At 44.5% G+C, this 16,430-nt stretch overlaps 1 protein-coding gene across 6 annotated transcripts in view; it reads right to left on the reverse strand.

The window, feature by feature from the left end:
- ICE1 (interactor of little elongation complex ELL subunit 1) overlaps positions 1-16,430 on the reverse strand; it is a 78,579-nt gene that overhangs the window by 3,927 nt on the left and 58,222 nt on the right. For all 6 annotated transcript variants that reach the window (XM_077810822.1, XM_077810826.1, XM_077810821.1 and 3 more), the window contains 2 exons: positions 8,753-8,943; positions 7,913-8,019 (listed from right to left, as the gene is read on the reverse strand). In XM_077810822.1, coding sequence (XP_077666948.1) covers positions 7,913-8,019; positions 8,753-8,943 — 298 coding nt within the window. The remainder of the gene's footprint in view (positions 1-7,912; positions 8,020-8,752; positions 8,944-16,430) is intronic.

The raw sequence follows: 16,430 nt of genomic DNA on the forward strand, positions 1-16,430 counted from the left end.
TCACGATGCACCCCAAGACCCATTTGGAGATGCGTTGGGACGAGCGGGCTTGACTTATGGATCATTCAGCGATGGCCACAAATACTTTTGGCAATATGCAAAATGGGGTACCTATGGAGGTAGAATGCCCGTGTATGTTGGACGTCAGTCGGGAAGGCATGTGGTTTGGAGGGGAAAACTGGCAGGTGGATGGACTGATTGAGGTAGAACTCAGGCATCACTTTTGGGAGGAATTTAGGGTGCAGCCATAAGGACAGCTTGTCCTTGTGGAATATCATGTGGGGGGGTTCTGCCATCGTGGCCACAAATTCACTGACTTGTCTGGCTCAGGTAGTGGCTACTAAGAGTCACTTTTGGTGGGAAAGGGAGCATATCGCTAATGGCTCAAAGGGTGGCATGGGCTTCAGTACTGGTGGAAGGGCGTTAGTAAAGCTTTCATGAAGTGGATAGTGGCAGGGTGCGTAAACACCGAGGTGCCGTCCATGGGAGGAAGAAAGGCACTTGAAAAGAACTGAGGGCCAAGACCAACATCTTAATGGCAAGGAGCTAGTCGAGGATCGCTGGAAGAGAGACCATGCTCAGTGAGTAGTGGTGGCGGTGGGCACGTGCCATAAAGTGTCTTCATTTAGCTTGATAGCAGGCGCTGGTGGATTATCTCCTGTTCTGGGCAAGGATGTGTCAAAGGGGGGGTAGAGTATGCATGGTCTACCCTCAACTCCCATCCAAATACCAGGCTGTAAAGGTGAAGAGGGCCTGGATTGGGATGATGGACCCTCCTGCCCCCAATCTTGTGTTAGCAGATTCAGGAGTATGTGGAGGTGGAGTCGTGTGTGGGCAGAGAATCTGAGGAATTCTGTGAACCAGAACCAATGGGAACAGAACAGGGCTATGATGGTGACTCTGTTCCAATGAATCTTGCCTAGCAGCTGCAGCAGGAAGGGAATGGGGGGAAAGGCGCAGTGAAGGTCACCTGTCCAGGGGAGGAGGAAAGCATCATCCTGAGAGCCCTCCCACAGTGCTCCTCTCGAGCAATAGAGGGGCAAGCTCTCTGTTCTTGTAAGTAGCAATGGTCCTATCAGTGGGAGGGGTGTGCCCTACTTCATGAAGAGGTACAGGAGTGTGTTGTCATGTAGCTGGTACTGGCAGTGGCCATCTGATGGAGTGTGTGGGAGGGGGATGATCGCCACATCCGGTGAGGAGGATGCTCTGTCAGAACCAGTTTGATGTCTCCCTCTTTTTGATATATTGACAGCACTGGTGAGTGTACGGGGGACAGCTGGTAGGATGCCTGAGATAGTGCCTGGCATAGGGATCCCAGGGTCTCCAGTATGGCCAAAAGGAAGGGTCTCTTGGATGTGGTGGGCCGCACAGGAAGCAGTACCAGGCCTCTGCTGTCAGATCATATGCCAGAGGGTAGGGCAGCCTGGGATGTATGTCCAGACGCTGGCATGACAACAGTGAGAAAGAGGGTTCTGGCTCTAATAACGCCTTGGACTCTGAATATGGTTCCGGCAGAGGAGGGAGGGCGTCGGTACCGGAGGGCTGTGGTCTGGCAGAGGAACCGGCTTCTCTGGCAGGAGCAGAAGGACTTCATCCAACAGGGTTAGGATAGTGTGGATGAGCAGGGGGCCAGATAGAAGACAAGACAGAGGGTAGAAAAGGATCAACTCTTCCACTGACAGAAATGCCTCTGAGCATACAGGGGTCTGCAGTGTACCTGCCAAGCTATTGGATGGGCCTGGCGATATCTGCAGAGCTGGCTTGTCTGCGAAACACACAGGTACTAGTGGAACAGGCAGTGCACATGCCAGTGAGCAGGCCGCCTGGGTGCCAAGGTCAAGTTGAATCTCATTTGCACCTGGCCTTACCCTCCCTATCCAGGTAATCTTGGGTGCCAGTCCAGCCAGATCCACACGACTTCTCACCTGACCTGGTACGGCTCCGGAAGAAAACCCTGCGGTCTGATCTTGTGCCCGGGAGAGTGTTTGCTCTCGTGCCGGGACTTATCTTTGGCCTTCAATACTGGCTCCAGGGCATGCGCAGTGCTCAGAAGAGTGCTCAATGCCGGTGATGGGGAGGGGGTTCTCCTGGTCCCAGATTAGAGTGTGCCCTGGGTCTCATCGCTTCCTCCCTCAAGTATTTATGAAGGTGAAGCCTGTGTGCTTCCCGGGTCTGGGGCAAGAAGGATTTGCAAATGGCGCAGCGAGCTGTGATGTGTGCCTTGCTGAGGCAGTAGAGGCACTGGTGGTGCTTGTCGCCCACAAAAAGGGAGCCTGGGCAGGAGAAAGTTTTTTGAAACCTGGAGCCTGGGGCACAGTCCTGGGGGGGGGGGGGTGAGCGGAGGGGGAGTGTGTGTGTTTTATATATAGAAAGAGATGGGAAATACAGTCACTGAATGGGGAAAGAACTACTACACTAATTTATACTCAGCTAATTACCACTAAAAAACCCTACATACTATTATTTATAATGAAGTAGAGGTGAGTCACTCTCTCAGAAAACTAAGATTGTGAAGGAACAGGGGGTTCCAACTCAGGCTATGTGGTAGTAAGAAGGAACTGGAGAGGTGTTGACTGACACTAGCTCTTACACTACACACCTGCTGGTCAATTGACGCTGCTAAAAACTGCTTCCAGACTCAGACACATGGCATGGATGCACACCCCCATGTGTGGAATACACATAGGGACCATCACTCAAAGAAGAATCAATAATACTGTATGTACAATTGAAACTGCAGAATGAATGTTTAGGTAGGAAGAAAAGGAGGACTTGTGGCACCTTAGAGTCTAACATTTATTTGAGCATAAGCTTTCGTGAGCTACAGCTCACTTCATCAGATGCTTTCAGTGGAAAATACAGTGGGGAGATTTATATACACAGAGAACATGAAACAATGGGTGTTACCATACACACTGTAACAAGAGTGATCAGGTAAGGTGAGCTATTACCAGCAGGAGAGCGGGAGAAAAAACCTTTTGTAGTGATGATCAAGGTGGGCCCTTTCCAGCAGTTGACAAGGAAGTCTGAGGAACAGCTGGGGGGGGAACCTGGGGAAATAGTTCTACTTTATGTAATGACCCATCCACTCCCAGTCTTTATTCAAGCCTAAATTAATTGTAGGAAGATTACTTAATTTACGATTTAAGCAGGATACTGGGGACAACATTTCTCTTTCAAAAGCAGCATGATATCTTCAATGACCACAAATGGGTTAAACATCTGACATGAAAGAGCACCTCCAAAAATCCAGTGCACCTCATTAGCGTATTGCATCAGTACTTAGCCAGGAAAGAGAGCCACCTACTGAATTAACAGCTTTCCACAGCACCTGTGTGTTCTTTAGAGATCTCCTGTACACATAGGAGCAATCCTGCTTAGTTTCTAAGATCAAACTAAAAAACAGTCTGAGATAGTAGAGCATGCTAATGAAGGATATACTTATCTGATACTCTTTATGGCAGTTACTACTGTATTTATACACTGTGATACAACTTTCATTAAAAAGAGATTAAGCAAGCATCTCTCACAGTCCATCCTATTAACAACATTTAGCGTTTATTTTGCCACAATAATCAACTGTAGCAGCAGCTATTTTTCTTTCCTTTGTTGTTCCTTTGAACTTTAAGGAACTCTTGTAGTTAGTCAAATAATATATACTGAAGAAATAGTTAAAATTCGAGAGAAGAGCTTGATAATCTAAAGGATTTATGGAAATAACCAAATGCAATGTTTATCTAAAAAGCTTGCTTCTTCCTTCATGTGAGATGCATGAAAAGAGACCAGAAATCAACTAGGATCACCATATCCATATGCATCTGATGAAGTGAGCTGTAGCTGTTAGTCTGTAAGGTGCCACAAGTCCTCCTGTTCTTTTTGCAGATACAAACTAACACAGCTGCTACTCTGAAACCTGTTATATCCTCTGAGTAATGTTATTTCCAAACAGTTAAATCAAAACTTGCTCCCCTACTTCAAAATGAATGCAGAAGATAAAATTCTGCTGATTTAAAAACTAAATGACTTCAAGACAGTTGGAAAGACAAGGTGGGTGAGGTAATATTTAATTGGACCAACTTCTGTTGGTAAGACAGAGAAGCTTTCGTAAAGCTCACTTTGGGAGACAAGGCAGGTGAGGGTAATATCTCTTCTTGGACCAACTCAAGTTGGGCCCAATAAGAGATTACCCTCACTTACCTTGTCTCCAAGTGTCTTGATGTCATTTAGTTTTTAATTAGCAGAATTTTATTTTCTACATTCACTTTTAATATGCTCTATACGCTAACTGCTAAACTACCCTAGAAAGAGTCCCTTTATACAATATCTTAATTCTCTTGGAAGAGTCACTGAAATTAGACTTTTTAAATAAATTATATTCAGTTGGGAGTTTTCGTTCTTCAGAGACCACAGGTCTTGTTTTCTGATGATCTGCCCTGAGATAGGCACTCACGGTTGTGAGCCACTCCAGACAGTGTGACTGACACACACACATACACACACACACACACACACAAACCTGCTTTAAGTTTCACATGAAATACAGCTCCTTCTGCAACACCATGCCCTTTACCAACATGCTAGAGCAATGGTTTTTCACCTGTAGAAAACGGATCCCTGGTGATCTGTAGACTATGTCTAAAGGGCTCACAAAAGGTGGTTGTTACCATAGAACAGTGGTTTTCAACCTGGGCATCTATGGACCCTGGAGATACGCAGACTATGTTTAAGTTTTCCAAAGGGATCCATTTGAAATTTTTTTAGGGATCTGCAATGAAAAAAAGTTCAAAGCCACTGTGCTAGAGAATTTGTTTTTTAGTAACTCAGAGGGGAAGAGTGTCACCTACTGGAATCAATGGTATTTATATAAAATATAAGTGTATAATGAAATCTTTGTGGGATGAGCAAGCCAATAGAAAATCTTCTAATTTGTATAGAGATTCCCAAGTAATGGCTCACAAAGAGCTGGCTAGTCAAATAGTACTGGGTTCTATTTCTTCTTGGGCCAAAAGAAATCTGATGAGCTTCAACAAGGACAAGTGCAGAATCCTGCACTTAGGAAGGAAGAATCCCATGCACCACTACAGGCTGGGGACCAACTGGCTAAGCAGCAGTTCTGCAAAAAAGGACCTGAAGATTACAGTGGATGAGAAGCTGGATATGAGTCAGTGTGCCTTCGTTGCCAAGGCCAATGGCACACTGGGCTGTATTAGTAGGAGCATTGCCAGCAGATTGAGGGAAGTGATTATTCTCCTCTATTCGGCACTGGTGAGGCCACACCTGGAGTATTACGTCCAGTTTTGGTCCCTCCACTACCAGGGATGTGGACAAATTGGAAACAGTCCAGCAGAGGGCAACAAAAATGATTAGTGGGCTGGGGCACATGACTTATGAGGAGAGGCTCAGGGAATTAGGCTGCAGAAGAGAAGAGTGAGGGGAGATTTGATAGCAGCCTTCAACTACCTGAAGGGGGGGTTCCAAAGACTATGGAGCTAGGCTGTTCTCAGGGGTGGCAGATGACAGAACAAGGAGCAATGGTCTCAAGTTGCAGTGGGGGAGGTCTAGGTTGGATATTAGAAAACACTGTTTCACTAGGAGCGTGGTGAAGCACTGGAATGGGTTACCTAGGGAGGTGGTGGAATCTCCATCCTTAGAGGTTTTTAAGGCCCAGCTTGACAACGCCTTGGCTGGGATGATTTAGTTCGTGTTGGTCCTGCTTTAAGCAGGGGATTGGACTAGATGACCTCCTGAGGTCTATTCCAACCCTAATATTCTATGACAATTAAGATACATTAAATATTGGGAGTGTATTTTACTTTCCCATTGAAGCAATTCCTTCTGTGGTCACAGTGCTGCACAATCATGATAGGAGAAAGAGATGGTTTATACAAGTTAGGAATCTACTAGAAAATCAGAGGAAAGTTTGAAGAACCCTAAAATATAGGGGCACCAGAATTTTCCCCTTGTGGAAAAGGTATACATTAAGAACTATTTACTTTTTACTAACAGACATAGATAGTAATCGAATCATTAGAAATCTCCTATACAGCTTGGCATGAAGCCGTAGTAATCTCTCCTCACAAGATTAAATACATATCACTGTCAAGCGATTAAAAAATATTAATGATTAATAGTGTTAATCACGCTGTTAAATAGAATACCATTTATTTTAATTATTTTGGAGACTTACTACATTTCCAAATTTCAATTACAACACAGTATACGAAGTGTTCAGTACTCACTTTATATTTTTGATTACAAATATTTGCACTGTAAAAAAAGAGGTGAATTGAAAAATACAAGTACTGTACTGCAATCTCTTTATCATGAAAGTTGAACTTACAAATGTAGAATTATGTACAAAAATATTTGCATTTAAAAATAAAAATATAGAATTTTAGAGCTTACAAGTCCACTCAGTCCTACTTCTTTGTCAGCCAAACACTCAGACAAACAAGGTTGGTTACACTTTGCGGGAGATAATGATGGCCGCTTCTTGTTGACATTGTCATCTGAAAGTGAGAACAGGTGTTTGCATGGCACTGTTTTAGTTGGCATTGCAAGATATTTATGTGCCAGATGCACTAAAGATTTATATGTCCCTTCATGCTTCAACCACCTTTCCAGAGGACATGCTCCATTCTGATGATGGGTTCTGTTTGATAACTATCCAAAGCAGTGTGGACTGACACATGTTCATTTTCATCATTTGAGTCAGATGCCACAGCAGAAGGTTGATTTTCTTTTTTCGTGGTTTGGGTTCTGTAGTTTCCACATCAGTGTGTTACTATTTTAAGACTTCTAAAAGCATGCTCCATACCTTGTCCCTCCCAGATTTTGGACAGCACTTCAGATTCTTAAAGGTTGGGTCGAGCACTATAGGTATTTTTAGAAATCTCACATCAGTACCTTCTTTATGTTTTGTCAAATCTGCTGTGAAAGTGTTCTTAAAACCAACATGTGCTGGGTCATCATCCAAGACTGCTATAATATGAAATATATGCAGAATGCTGATAAAACAGAGCAGGAGACATACAAATCTCCCCCCAAGGGGTACAGTCACAAATTTAATTGACGCATTTTTTTTTTAAACAAGCGTCATCAGCATGGAAGTATGTCCTCTGAAATGGTGGCTGAAGCATTAAGGGGCACACAAATGTTTAGCATATCTGGCATGTAAATACCTTGCAACGCCAGCTACCAAAGTACAATACAAATGCCTGTTCTCATTTTCAGGTGACATAAATAAGAAGCAGGCAGCAGTATCTCCCATCAATGTAAACAAACTTATTTGTCTTAGCAATTGGCAGAAGAAGTAGGACTGAGTGGACTTACAGGCTCTAAAGGTTTACCCTGTTTTGTTTGACTGCAGTTATGTAACCAAAAATAATCTGCATTTGTAAGTTACACTATCACGATAAATATATTGCACTTCAGTACTTGTATGAGGTGAACTGAAATACTATATTTTTGTTTATCATTTTTTACAGTGCATATATTTTGTAATCAAAAATAATATAAAGTGAGCACTGTGCACTTTGTAGTCTGTTGTAATTGAAATCAATAGTGAAAATGTAGAAAAAGACCCAAAAATGTTATAAATTTCAACTGGTATTGTTATATGTGTGATTAATCACACTTTTTTTAACCACAATTAATTTGAGTTAATCGTGTGAGTTGACTGATTAATTAACAGCCCTAATATCAATATAACTGATCTTCACAGACAGAGTAGAGAGAAGAAATATTTACTTAGTTATTGACAGTGGTGAAACATCACATTTAAAGTAACAATGAAATTCAAAAGCCAAAAATGTGTGAGTACTTCAATTCCAGCTTCCAGAAGCCATCCAGGCATTTTCAGAGGGTTTTATTTATACAAAGAAGGAGTTCAACCAAAACTTATGGTACTCACCAATTAGCCTAAGTGTTGATGCTACAATAATATCTGGAGTAGGTGGAACAGTCTCATGTCCTTTCCTATGCTTTACCCACTGATCCATGACAGGCCAAAGCTCTTTACTGTGAAAGAAGACGTGTTGAAAACATATGGTATAGTGTTGATGATAATTTATCTCACAGCTCTTTAATTTAATTTTATCCTATAATTATCATGCACCTTTTACAATCTCACCTGCTCAATAATTCATCTACTTGGAACTTATACATTCCCAACCCCTGAGCAGCTGTTTGTTCGTTTAAATTAACCTGTTAGAGAAATGACTTGCCTCCTGAGGCAGAAACCCAGGATATTACACTTGTCACAGTGTGGCTGGGTTACAGCTGTTCAATACTAGAGCAGTTTTGAATACAATGCATTTCATTTTTTAGTTGTATTTTCCAGTCACACTTATGTCTGTTGGAAACTAACTATTGTCTTCAGAAGATGATCAAGCATTTTATTTCCACTTATACATTGAGCTTAGCCAAGAGTCCCAGAGGTGCTCCTAAATCCATTTACAAAGTAAACCACTCTGGTAACACACAGTTTCACACTGATGTTTTCTTGCTATAGTATCAAACAATTTTGTAAATCATTTTTGACTAGTTACTGTTGCTGTTCTACTATGGACTGATACTACCAAAAACAGTAGCCATTTTATAGCCTGGATTGTCATCAGTTAGAGAAACAAAAAATGATCACTACAGGATTTTGTTTTTAAAGCTCATAGGTTAAAAGCAAAAGAACTGGCTTTTGAATATAATGAAAAGGAAAAATTTAACATTCTGAAGTAAGGAGTAAGTAGCACAATACCTTATGATATTGTCATGCGTCCAACTCCATTTCAAGTGACAGCAGAGGAGATCAATAGCAAGTATACATTCCCAAGTGCTTTCACTCAGATCTTCTCCATATCGCTCACTCAACTGGAATTCCATTTTTGGACACAACTGTAGTGCCAAAAGCAGACTTGAGGCCATAATGCCTGTATCCAAAGGTGGACTCTGGAAAATTATAATCAATTTATCTTAAAACAGGAAAAGGCAACTATCCAGAACTGAGTGTACTTTTCTGATCCTAAAAATGGCCAGCAGGCAAAACCACCATACACTATTCTCACAGGAATTCATTTTGTATAAATACTATAATTTGATTACTTTTAGAATTATAACCCCATTTGTATATACTCAGTATTTTCCTTTTCTATAGCTGGTGTCATTCCAAAACATGATTTTTTTTTTTTTTGGCAGTTAGAACATTTTCATTTAAATTATGCTAGGGTGTGAGAACATTTTCCACTGCAAAAAGGCATTTTTGCTCACAACTCACATTTACTGAATTTTTGAAGTCTAATCTAAGGATTGTCTAATCCTTACTAGAGGCTAGTTTCCAAGCAAGTGTGTCAAAGATATTTTAAACTAGCTAAGTAACAAGTGATTAAAAACTATTTTGCACATCTAAACTGAAGCTAGAATAATCAGGGGATTTAAATGCAGATACATTTTTTAAACATCCAGGTGCAGGACTAATTTTCTCAGGACAGATATTGTTACAACAGAACAGCAGTAAATTCTGGAATGATTATGCATTACACTAAACTGATACTGTGACCTTGAATGAAATTGAGAGATTTAATACTTTCATAGACGGGTAATTCTGATTGGATAATATGGATCTTTATATAAAGGAGCTGTTACTTACCAGGACCTGTTCTTCTAAAGTTGCCTCTGTGTATTTCCACTTATGGAATATGATGTCCTGCGCACTGATAGAACTGCTTTGAAAAGCCACATCCATTGGGGGAGAATGGGTGATTGTGAGAGATCTCACATGAGGGTAATGTCTTCACCCTACTCCACATAAGGGAGTGCTACCACCGCCTCAGTTCCTTCCTTCTACTTGCAGCACCCTGATATTATATAGAACTCTAAGGCAGAGGGGAAGATGGCAAGTAGCACGAATGCACAGAGGTAACTTCCAAAGAAAAAACGGTTACCTACGTTGTCGTAACTGTTGTTTTTAGATATGTGTTGCTTATGTCCATTCCATTCTAGGTGTGTGCGCGCCCATGTGCGCAGTCACTGGAAATTTTTGCCTTAGCAGTATCTGTAGGGTTGGCTGCGGCACCCCTTTGAGTGCTGCACTCATGCGCTGGCATATTAGACGCCGTCAACCCTATGTCCTCAGTTCCTTCTTGCTGGCAACTCAAACAGAGGAGTAAGGAGGGCAAGTAATGGAATGGACGTGAGCAACACATCTCGAAGAACAGTAACGAAAAGGTAGGTAACCGTTTTTTCTTCTTCAAGTGCTTGCTCATGTAGATTCCATTCTAGGTGACTTGGAGGTGGGCTCAGTTCACAGTCTAGTGGCTTGCAGCACTACTCTACTGAAGACAGCATCATCCCAGGCCTGCTGGTAAGTGCTCAATGGGACATAAACATGTGGACGGACGACCAGTGGTCACCCTACAGATGTCCTGGATAGGCACTTGAGCTAGGAAAGCTGCCAAAGAGGCTTGCACCCTGGTTGAGTGGGCAGTTACAATCACTGGAGGGGGCACCTTTGCCTGATCTTAGCAGCAGTGAATGTAGGCAGTGATCCAAGAAGAAATTCTTTGAGCAGACACCAGATGACTTTTCATCCTGTCGGCCACATTCTGCAAGTTGAAGATTGTGTCAACTTGCGGAATGGCTTGGTCCTTTCAACGTAGAAAGCTAGCGCCCTCTTGATATCTAAGGACGGCAATCTATGCTCCTCCTCCGACTTATGCAGCTTTGGAAAAAAAGACAAGTAAATGTACTGTCCCATATGAAACTGTGAGACCACCTTCTGCAGGAAAGCCTGATGTGGCTGCACCTGGAACTTGTTTTCGTAAAAGACCATGTAGGGCAGTTCTGAGGTAAGCACTGTAATCTCGGAGACCGGGCGGGCAGATGTTATTGCAACCAGGAACACAACCTTCCAGGAAAGGACGAGAGATCAGGAAAGCCAGAGGTTCGAAGGGGGGTATCATGAGCTGAAACAGCGCAAGTTCAGGTCCCTTGGAGGAACGGGGTCCCTGGCGTGTGGGTAGAGGTGCACGAGGCCCTTGAGGAACCTGGCAGTCATGTACTGGGTGAAAACAGACGTACACTAGAGTAGCGGATGGAAGGCCGAGATAGCAGCCAAGTGGACCTTGATAGAAGGGACAGACCTTGAAGCTTGAGATGCAGAAGGTTGTTCAGGATTACCTGGAAAAGATCCGGATTACCTGGAGGAGGCCCACTCTGGCAGAATGCATTTATCTGAGATCCAACCACCGCTTCCATTTGGCCAGGTAGGCCGCTTTGGTTGAGGGCTTTCTGCTGCTCAGTGCTGGACCTGCTGGACAGTGGCTGAGCACTCCTGCTCCCCCACATTTAATAATGCAGCAGCCAAGCTGTCAGGTGCAATGCTGCCAGGTTCGGATGCAGAGGACTGCCATGGTTTTGGGACAGCAGGTCCAGCCTGAGCTGAAGCAGTAATGGAGCGGCCACCGAGAGGTCCAGCAGTGTGCCAAATCACTGCTGGCACGGACAAGCCAGCACTATGAGGATCACCTTCTCCCTGTCCTGCTTGATCTTGGTAAGGACTCTCTGAATTAGCAGCATTGGGGGAAGGCATATAACCAACCCCCCGACCACAGGAGCAGAAAAGCATCCGACAGGGAGCTTTTGTCGATCCTCCAAATTGAGCAGAAATATGGCAGTTCCTGTTCTGCCTGAATGCAAACATGTCCACCTGGGGAATCTTCTGGATGGAGGGACCACTTGTGATGAGACGAGAAGGTCCTGCTGAGGTGATCTGCCAAAGCGTTCCTGGCCCTAGAGAGGCGTGTGGCTACAAGATGGATGTTGTGTTGCACACAGAAGTTCCAGAGCCTGAGGGCTTCCTGGCCAAGGGCAGACAAGCTGGCTCTGCCTTTTTTCTTGATATAAAACATAGCCGTTGTTTTGTCCATCAGGACCTGGACCACCCAGCTTTTTATGTGAGGTAGGAAGGCTTGGCAAGTCAGGCGAACTTCTCTCAGCTCCCCGACGCTGATGTGTAGGGAGCGATCTCGACTTGACCAAGATCTTGTGTACTGAAATTGCCCTCTCACCCCAGTTCCAAAGCATCAGAGATCAGGGTCATCAAGAGGGACGGAACTGCGAAGGGAACTCCATCCAACCTGGTGGATTCTTAGCATTTTAGGGGGAGGGATAGCTCAGTGGTTTCAGCATTGGCCTGCTAAACCCAGGGTTGTGAGTTCAATCCTTGAGGGGGCCATTTAGGGATCTGGGGCAAAAATTGGGGATTGGTCCTGCTTTGAGCGGGGGGTTGGACTAGATGACCTCCTGAGGTCCCTTCCAACCCTGATATTCTATGATTCTGCCACAATGTGAGCGACAAGAGTAAGTGGTCTGGGACCCTGATCACAGGGCCCATACTATTTCTGTTGGGGACGAAGACCGACACCAGCCATGCCTGCAGGAGCCTGAGGTGGAGCCACGTGTGCTTGACCATGTAAGTTCAGGCCGCCATGTGGTCTAACAATTTCAGGCACGTGTGAGCAGTGGTGGGGGGGATGGGCTTGGATGCATAAGATCATGTCCACCATGGCTTGGAACCAAGCCTGGGGGAGGAAGGCTCTGGCCTGAGTAGTGTCGAGGACCACTCCAATGAACTGTGTTGCACTGGAATTAAGGTAGACTTTTTTTCTCTTTTATTAACAGCCCCAGGTCACAACAGGTGGAGCAAACCAGGTCAAGATGATACCATATCTGATCCTGAGACTGACCCTTTATTAACCAGTCGTCAAGGTATGGAGAAATTTGAACCCCTCGGCGCCTCAGGTGCTATGCACTTTGTAAACACTTTGGGGCTGACGAGTGACTGAAGGGCAGCACTGTAAATTGAAAATGGCAGTGGCCCAACACAAAATGGAGGAAACACCTGTGCCCTGGGAAAATGGAAATATGCATCCTTTAAGTCGAGGGCAGCGTACCACTCTCCCAGATCCAGAGAGGGAATAATGGAGGCCAAAGAGACCATGCAGATCTTTAACTTGTTGAGAGACTTGTTGAGGCCCCTTTTGCTTTGGGGAATAGGAAATAGCAGGAGTAGAATCCTTTCCCTTTCAAGTCCGGAGGGACATCCTCTACTGCCCCCCAGGCATAGGAGGTTCTCAATCTCTTGAATGAGTAGTTGCTCATGAGAAAGGTCCCTGAGGAGGGACTGAGAAAGGAGATGGAAGGGAGGGTCGGCCACAAACTGTAGGGTGTAGCCTGAAAACATTCTGTCGAGCACCCAACGGTCCAAGGTCAAATGCAACCAGAAGAGGCGCAGGTAGTTGAAGAAAGAGCGGGGGAGGGGGGGTCTGTGTGTGCATCATGGGAAGTGACTGGGGCGCTGTCCTGAGGAGCATCCTCAAAATGCCAGCTTCTGGCTTCCTTAGCCAGAAGAATCAGGCTGGGTAGAAGAATGGGAAGATAAAGGGTGACACCATTTAAATTCTTCGTCTCTGACCACCTTCCTGTAGGAGCTGGACTGAGGGAAACCCCATGACCTTGACAGTGGGGGATGGAACACTTTCTAGCCTGCTGATGGGTGGGTAGGCCCAAGGACCAGAGGATGGCACGGGAGTCTTTAAGGCCGTGGAGCCGTGCATCGGTCAGCTTCAAAAAGAGCCCTGATCCCTCAAACGGGAGGTCCTGGAGGGTAAACTGCATCTCCTGGGACAGCCCGGAGGACTGGAAAAAGGCTAATGTAATGCCCATCTTTAAAAAAGGGAAGGAGGAGGATCCGGGGAACTACGGACCAGTCAGCCTCACCTCAGCCCCTGTAAAAATCATGGAGCAGGTCCTCAAGGAATCAATTCTGAAGCACTTAGAGGAAAGGAAAGTGATCAGGAACAGTCAGCATGGATTCACCAAGGGCAAGTCACAGACAGCTGTAGCAGCACAGGAGCCAGCAAACTGAGCTGTAAACAGGGGAGTTTCAGTGGGAGTTTGAAAGGGGAGTTTGTATTGTGGTGCTTGTTTGGGGTTTGTTTTTGCTGTGGGTGGTGGTGTTTTGGTGTGGTTTGTGTTTCCCAGATTAATAGGATTTTAGGTGGGAAGGCTATTACAGAGGCAGCAGTGGGAGTGACCCATGTAGCGGAAGACACAATGAACATGACTGGATGTGGAAGCTGTGGTATGTATATGATCCTGGACGGGGTACCTGGTAACAGTTTTGTCTGCATGAAATGCCATCTGATAGAGCTGATGGAGGAAAGGATCCGAGGTTTGGAAATGCAGGTGGAAAGTATGGTTGAGTTTAGAAAGGGGTTCAAGCAGATTATGGAGCAAAGACATTGAGGTATATGAAGGGAAAAGCTCAAGACTTGCAGATGGAAGCAGGACTGAGGAATTCTGAGGGGAGACTGCTGAGTGAGGAAAGTGGTCAGTGGAAGCATGTGACTAAAAGAACCAGGCAGAGGAAAAGACGGACTAGTGAAGGAAAAATAGAGCTCAAGAATAGCAGAGTTGGAAAATGAAGAAGGGGCTCAGCAGGTAGTCACTGAAGGTGGAAGGGCAAGGAAGAAGAGAAGAGCGGCTAGCCCTATAGGAAAAGGGGAAGAGTCAATGGAGACTACACCAAATATGAGCCCCAGGAAGATACAGGAGAGGTTGCAGAGGATTGCAAGGAGAATAGGAATGCAAAGAACTTGCAGCCAGAGGGAACAGGGGATAGACTGGAGAATAGTACCGTCATCAGGAAAAGGCAGGTCTATGTGATCGGGGACTCTTTACTGAGAAGAATAGACAGGCCTGTAATCAGAGCTGATCCAGAGAATAGAAGGGTGTGCTGTCTTCCAGGTGCTAAGATACGGGATGTAGACCTGAGGTTGAAAAGGATCCTAAAGGGAGCGGGAAAGAATCCCCTAATTATCCTTCATGTGGGAACAAATGATACGGCTAGATTCTCGCTGGAAAGTATTAAGGGAGACTATGCTAGGCTGGGGAAGACGCTTAAGGAAATTGACTCAGGTGATCTTTAGTGGGATTCTGCCTGTTCCTAGAGTAGGCCAACAAAGGTGTGACAAGATTATGACATCAACAGATGGCTTAGGCAGAGGTGCTATAAGGAGGGCTTTGGGATGTATGGCCACTGGGAGGCATTCATGGACAGAGGACAGTTCTCTCAGGATGGACTTCATCTGAGTAGGGAAGGAAATAGACTTCCAGGATGGAGGCTGGCACAATTGATTGAGAGCTTTAAACTAGGAATTTGGGGGAGATGGTTGGGAGATGTCCAGGTAATCTCCACACCGGATTTTAGCATTGTGAGGGAAGAAAACAAAGTAAGAAAGGATACAGCCATGGGTAGGAGAATGTATATAAGGAGGAAGGGCAGTGTGGATACCAGTCTAGTAGGTTATACTGGCTGTAGAATGACCATGCCTAATTGGGTACAGAATGTGAGCGAGGCCAAACAGCAAAAATTAAGATGATGTACACCAATGCGAGGAGCCTAGGTAACAAAATGGAGGAACTAGAGCTACTGGTGCAGGAAGTGAAACCAGATATTATAGGGATAACAGAAACATGGTGGAATAGTAGTCATGACTGGACTATGGGTATTGACGTGTATGTGCTGTTTAGGAAAGACAGAAATGAAGGCAAAGGCGGTGGAGTAGCATTGTATATCAATGATGAGGTAGAATGTAAAGAAATAAGAAACGATGGAATGGATAAGATAGAGTCCATCTGGGCAAAAATTACATTGGGGAAGAAAACTACTAGAGCCTCCCCTGGGATAGTGCTTGGGGTGTGCTATAGACTGCCGACATCTAATTTGGAGATCGATAGACCCTCTTTAATGTTTTTAATGAAGTAAATACTAATGGGAACTGTGTGATCATGGGAGACTTTAACTTCCCAGATATAGACTGGAGGACAAGTGCTAGTAATAATAGTAGGGCTCAGATTTTCCTAGATGCGATAGCTGATGGATTCCTTCATCAAGTAGTTGCTGAACCTACTAGAGGGGATGCCATTTTAGATTTGGTTTTGGTGAGTAGTGAGGACCTCATAGAAGAAATGGTTGTAGGGGACAATCTTGGTTCAAGTGATGTGAGCTAATTCAGTTCAAACTGAATGGAAAGATTAACAAAAATAAATCTGCAACTAGGGCTTTTGATTTCAAAAGGGCTGACTTTCAAAAATTAAGGAAATTAGTTATGGAAGTAGATTGGTCTGAAGCATTTATGGATCTAAAGGCAGAGGAGGCCTGGGATTACTTTAAATCAAAGCTGCAGAAGCTATCGGAAGCCTGCGTCCCAAGAAAGGAGAAAAAATTCATAGGCAGGAGTTGTAGACCAAGCTGGATGAGCAAGCATCTCAGAGAGAAAAGGAGTACTTGTGGCACCTTAGAGACTAACCAATTTATTTGAGCATAAGCTTTCGTGAGCTACAGCATCTGATGAAGTGAGCTGTAACTCACGAAA

Source organism: Eretmochelys imbricata, chromosome 2 (assembly GCF_965152235.1).
Source record: "Eretmochelys imbricata isolate rEreImb1 chromosome 2, rEreImb1.hap1, whole genome shotgun sequence".
Taxonomy (NCBI): domain Eukaryota; kingdom Metazoa; phylum Chordata; order Testudines; family Cheloniidae; genus Eretmochelys; species Eretmochelys imbricata.